This window comes from Aedes albopictus, chromosome 2 (assembly GCF_035046485.1).
Source record: "Aedes albopictus strain Foshan chromosome 2, AalbF5, whole genome shotgun sequence".
NCBI classification, from domain to species: domain Eukaryota; kingdom Metazoa; phylum Arthropoda; class Insecta; order Diptera; family Culicidae; genus Aedes; species Aedes albopictus.
In genome coordinates this window covers 358144829-358149650 of record NC_085137.1, presented here as the reverse complement: position 1 = coordinate 358149650, position 4822 = coordinate 358144829, and the positions used below count along the sequence as shown (strand labels likewise).

Sequence of the window (4822 nt, the reverse complement as noted above, 5' to 3'; positions counted from 1 at the left end):
GACGCTGGATTCGTTGGGTTTGTTTGCGTCTACGGCATTCTTGTGTTCTTTTATTCTTGTTTTTATCTTCCGGCGCGTTTGACCTATGTAGACTGCGGAGCAGTCTCGGCATGGGATCTGATAAATCCCTGACTGCTCATCTGGGGGTACTTTATCCTTTAGATTGCAGAGTAGTTCACGTAACGTATTATCGCTTCTATGTACTACGTGCAATCCATGTTGTCGAAGTGTTGTTTTTATTTGGTTGGTCACTTTGGGGTAGAACGGTAAACTGATTCTTTTGGTTTCTTCGGCTCCTGGCTCCAACGTCGTTATGTTTTGGCGGTGCTTTTTTCGCTTATGTTTTTGTAGAATTTTCTCCACAAACGTTCTACCATACCCATTAACTTCGGCCGCAGCGTAAATTCGTTCTTGCTCTTCTTTGAATTCTACGCTTTCCATCGGCACATTATAAAGCCGGTGTGCCATCGAATGGAAGGCAGCCTGCTTCTGGGCACCAAAATGATTAGAATCGGATGTAATGTAGCGATCTGTGCTCGTTGGCTTACGATAAATACCAAATTTCAAGGAGTTGTCCTCATTTTTGGTAATCAACAGATCGAGGAAAGGCAATTTCCCCTCTACTTCCTCTCAATCTAGATCCTCTCTAGATCCTCTCAATAAAATGATTGAGGAAGTGAATCATGTTCGACAGAAGGTGGCCAACTTAATGGGCGAAGACAGGCTGGAAAGAAAATTTCTCGTTCCCAACCCGACAGTGGCGTCCTTGTACTGCCTACCGAAGATTCACAAGAATCCGGTGGGCATGCGTCCAATCTCGTCAAACATCCGTACCCCCACGGAAAAAATGGCAACATGGCTGGTAGAAGAGCTGAAAAAATACCCTGTGAAGCATGGAAAAGGCGTTAAAAATTCGGTGGATTTGGCAGAGCAACTAAAGGAGCTCAAACTACGGAGAGGTGAAATATTGGTGTCGTTCGATGTAGTCGCTTTATTCCCGAGCGTACCAGTTACAGAAGCACTGCAAAGCCTACGCCGACATTTAGAACGATGTCGTGTGCCGCGCAATCACATCGAGGCTTATCTCTCCGTTGCACAGGTGTGTATGGACCAAAATTTTTTCAGCTTCCGGGGAAAGTTCTATAAGCAGACCTTCGGTCTAAGTATGGGCAGTAAACTTTCACCACTATTAGCAAATTTGTTCATGAGCGATCTGGAAAATAAAGCCCAAAAAGAGAAGCTATTCCCTCGAGTGTGGTGGCGCTACGTGGACGACGTTTTTGCTCCGGTGAAGGAACGTTACGTAGACCAGACACTGGCCATGCTTAACTCGCAATATGAAACAATAAAATTCACGGTTGAGAAGGAAGTAGAGGGGAAATTGCCTTTCCTCGATCTGTTGATTACCAAAAATGAGGACAACTCCTTGAAATTTGGTATTTATCGTAAGCCAACGAGCACAGATCGCTACATTACATCCGATTCTAATCATTTTGGTGCCCAGAAGCAGGCTGCCTTCCATTCGATGGCACACCGGCTTTATAATGTGCCGATGGAAAGCGTAGAATTCAAAGAAGAGCAAGAACGAATTTACGCTGCGGCCGAAGTTAATGGGTATGGTAGAACGTTTGTGGAGAAAATTCTACAAAAACATAAGCGAAAAAAGCACCGCCAAAACATAACGACGTTGGAGCCAGGAGCCGAAGAAACCAAAAGAATCAGTTTACCGTTCTACCCCAAAGTGACCAACCAAATAAAAACAACACTTCGACAACATGGATTGCACGTAGTACATAGAAGCGATAATACGTTACGTGAACTACTCTGCAATCTAAAGGATAAAGTACCCCCAGATGAGCAGTCAGGGATTTATCAGATCCCATGCCGAGACTGCTCCGCAGTCTACATAGGTCAAACGCGCCGGAAGATAAAAACAAGAATAAAAGAACACAAGAATGCCGTAGACGCAAACAAACCCAACGAATCCAGCGTCGCGGTTCATACCTCGAACAACAACCACAACATAAATTGGGAAGAAGCAAAACTGATAAAAAGCGTTCAAAAGATTTCACATTTGAATGCGTGGGAGTCCATGATCATCACAAACAGCAAAGAGCCATTGATGAATGAGGATGATCCCCCAATCGTATCGTGCCTCTTCGGCCTAACTGACCTGACAATACAGTAGCATCTCTTCGTTTTTGGACGTGTACGAACAACGTACGAAAACCAACGCAGTCAGTCGGACATTGTCCTGTAGATGGGCTAGATCACGCCCGAAACCGGTCGACGTAAAGGTAATTTTAATCTTTTCTTGACGATTGTAAGAACGATAAGTGTTATGTCTTGTCTCATTTCGCGTCTCGTGTGTGTGTCGTGAAGTTCTTACGTTAGCAAAAACTGTAAAAGTTAATAGTGAGATAAATACTCTTCCAATAGGAATTCTCAATGAATTCTACTAAGGATTTTCCTAAAATCCTAGGAAAGAATACTCCAGCTCTTTGAGATGGATTCTCTCAGAATCTTTAGGAGAGAAGTTTTTCTTCGGGATTCTTCCAAATGCTTAGATGAATTTCCCCAGAACTCCCTGGCGGATTCTTCCAGAATCCTGAGAGGGATTCTCCTAGAATCCTGAGAGGGATTCTCCTAGGATCCTGAGAGAAATTATCCTGCAGTATTGAAAAACATTCCATTAGAATCCTGAAAGAGATTGTCCCAGAACCCTGAGAGGGATCCTGAGAGGGGATCTTCCACATCAATTATAGATTTTTATATAGAATCCTGAGGGGGATTCTAAAAAAATGTTCGTTATCCAGAGATTGACATTCTAAAGATGGCAATCCTGAAAAGGATGCACTAGAACCCTGAAAGGGGCTCTCTAGACATAAGATGGATTCCTCCAGAATCCTGAGAAAGATTTACTTAGACTCCTAGGAGGGCTGTTCATAAACCACGAAGCCTTTTTTGGGGGAGGGAGGGGGGTTCTGGCGAAAGTCTACGCTCCATACAAATTTTGAAAATTTTGTAAGGAGAGATTTCCCAAGGAACCTGCGATATACAAGTTTTCCTCGATTCAGTGGACCCTTGATTATATAGACACTCGATTTTATGTGCTTTTTACTTCGATCTTATGTACATTTTTGAATGATAAAATTCTAAAATGTATTCTGAAAAAAATAGAAATTTAATATTTTTGAATCGAAAGAAAAATCGAAAGTAAAAGATCGATTCGGCCGATTTCGTGGGGTTTCAACATCGATTCAAAAAATCGATTAATCGGAACAAAAACATCTATGTTGCGAACATCGATTCAAAATTGCCCAACTCTAGTTGGTTCTCTCAGCAGCTGATGCAGCTCGTGGTTCATTCGCCTTCTCCAAGTCCCGTCTTCCATCTGTATGGAAATGGTACGCGACACCTTCCGTTGGAAAACTCCAAGGGCGCGTTGATTCTCTGCACGTAGGGTCCTTGCTTCGTGCCCATAGAGGACTAGCGGTCTAATCAGCGTTTTGTTGATAGTTAACTTCGTGTGACGGCGAACTTTATTCGATCGTAGAGTTCTGTGGAGTCCAAAGTAAGCTCGATTTTCTGCTAAAATGCGTCTCTGAATTTCTCTGCTGGTGTCGTTATTCGCAGTCATCAGTGAGCCCAAGTACACGAATTCTCCAACCGCCTCGATTTAATCACCGTCGATATGAATTCGAGGTGGTGGGCGCGGTGATTCCTCCCTGGAGTCCTTTGCCATCATGACAAAGTACACATTAATGAATAATCCGATTCGCCTGGCTTCACTCTTCAGTCGGATGTACGTTTCCGCCATCGTCTCAAATTTACGAGCTATGATATCAATATAATCGGCGGAACCAAGCAGCTGAATGGACTTCGTGAAAATCGTTGTACCCGTGTTTATCCACGCTCTCCTTATTACACCTTCTAACCCAATATTGAACAGCAAACACGAAAGACCATCACCTTGCCATAACCCTCTGCGAGATTCGAAGGGACTCGAGAGTGTTCCTGATACTCGAACTATGCACATGACTCGATCCATCGTCGCCTTGATTGATCGTATCAGTTTATCCGGGAATCCGTATTCGTGCATAATCTGCCATAGCTGTTCTCGATCGATTGTATCATACGCCGATTTGAAATCGATGAATAAGTGGTGTGTGGGCACGTTGTATTCGTGGCATTTCTGTAACACCTGGCGGATGGCGAACACCTGATCCGTTGTAGCGCGTTCACCCATACATCCAGCCTGATATTGCCCCACGAACTCTTTTGCAATCGGTGATAGACGGCGGCATAAAATTTGAGAGAGTACCTTGTAGGCAGCGCTCAGTAGTGTGATCGCGCGATAGTTCCCGCAATCCAACTTATCGCCCTTTTGTAGATGGGACACACGATACCTTCCATTCACTTCTCCGGTAAACCTTCCTCCTTCCAAATCTTGGTAATGACCCAGTGTAGTGCTCTCACCAGTGCTTCTCTACCGTGTTTTAGTAATTCGCTTGGTAGTTGATCTGCTCCAGCGGCTTTGTTGTTTTTCAACCGGCTGAACTTCTCTGCAATCTTTTGGAGGTCAGGGACTGGAAATCTTTCGTCCTGAGCACGTACTCCTAGATCTATTACCGCGCCACCTTCGGTGCTTGCAACGTCACCATTGAGGTGCTCATCGTTATACTGCCGCCACCTTTCAACCACCTCACGCTAGCTCGTGAGAATATTCCCGTGATTATCCCGGCACTTGTCGGCTTGTGGCACGGTTCAGCATCTCGTAGAACTTTCGTGTGTCCTTAGCGTGTTACAGCTCTACCATCGC

At 44.4% G+C, this 4822-nt stretch overlaps 1 protein-coding gene across 1 annotated transcript; it reads left to right on the top strand.

Annotated features, from left to right (window-relative positions):
* Positions 1 to 664: 664 nt before the first annotated feature.
* LOC134286762 (uncharacterized) lies at positions 665 to 2188 on the top strand. The gene has a single exon (XM_062848432.1). The coding sequence runs from the start codon at positions 665 to 667 to the stop codon at positions 2186 to 2188; it is 1524 nt and encodes a 507-aa protein (XP_062704416.1).
* Positions 2189 to 4822: the final 2634 nt, after the last annotated feature.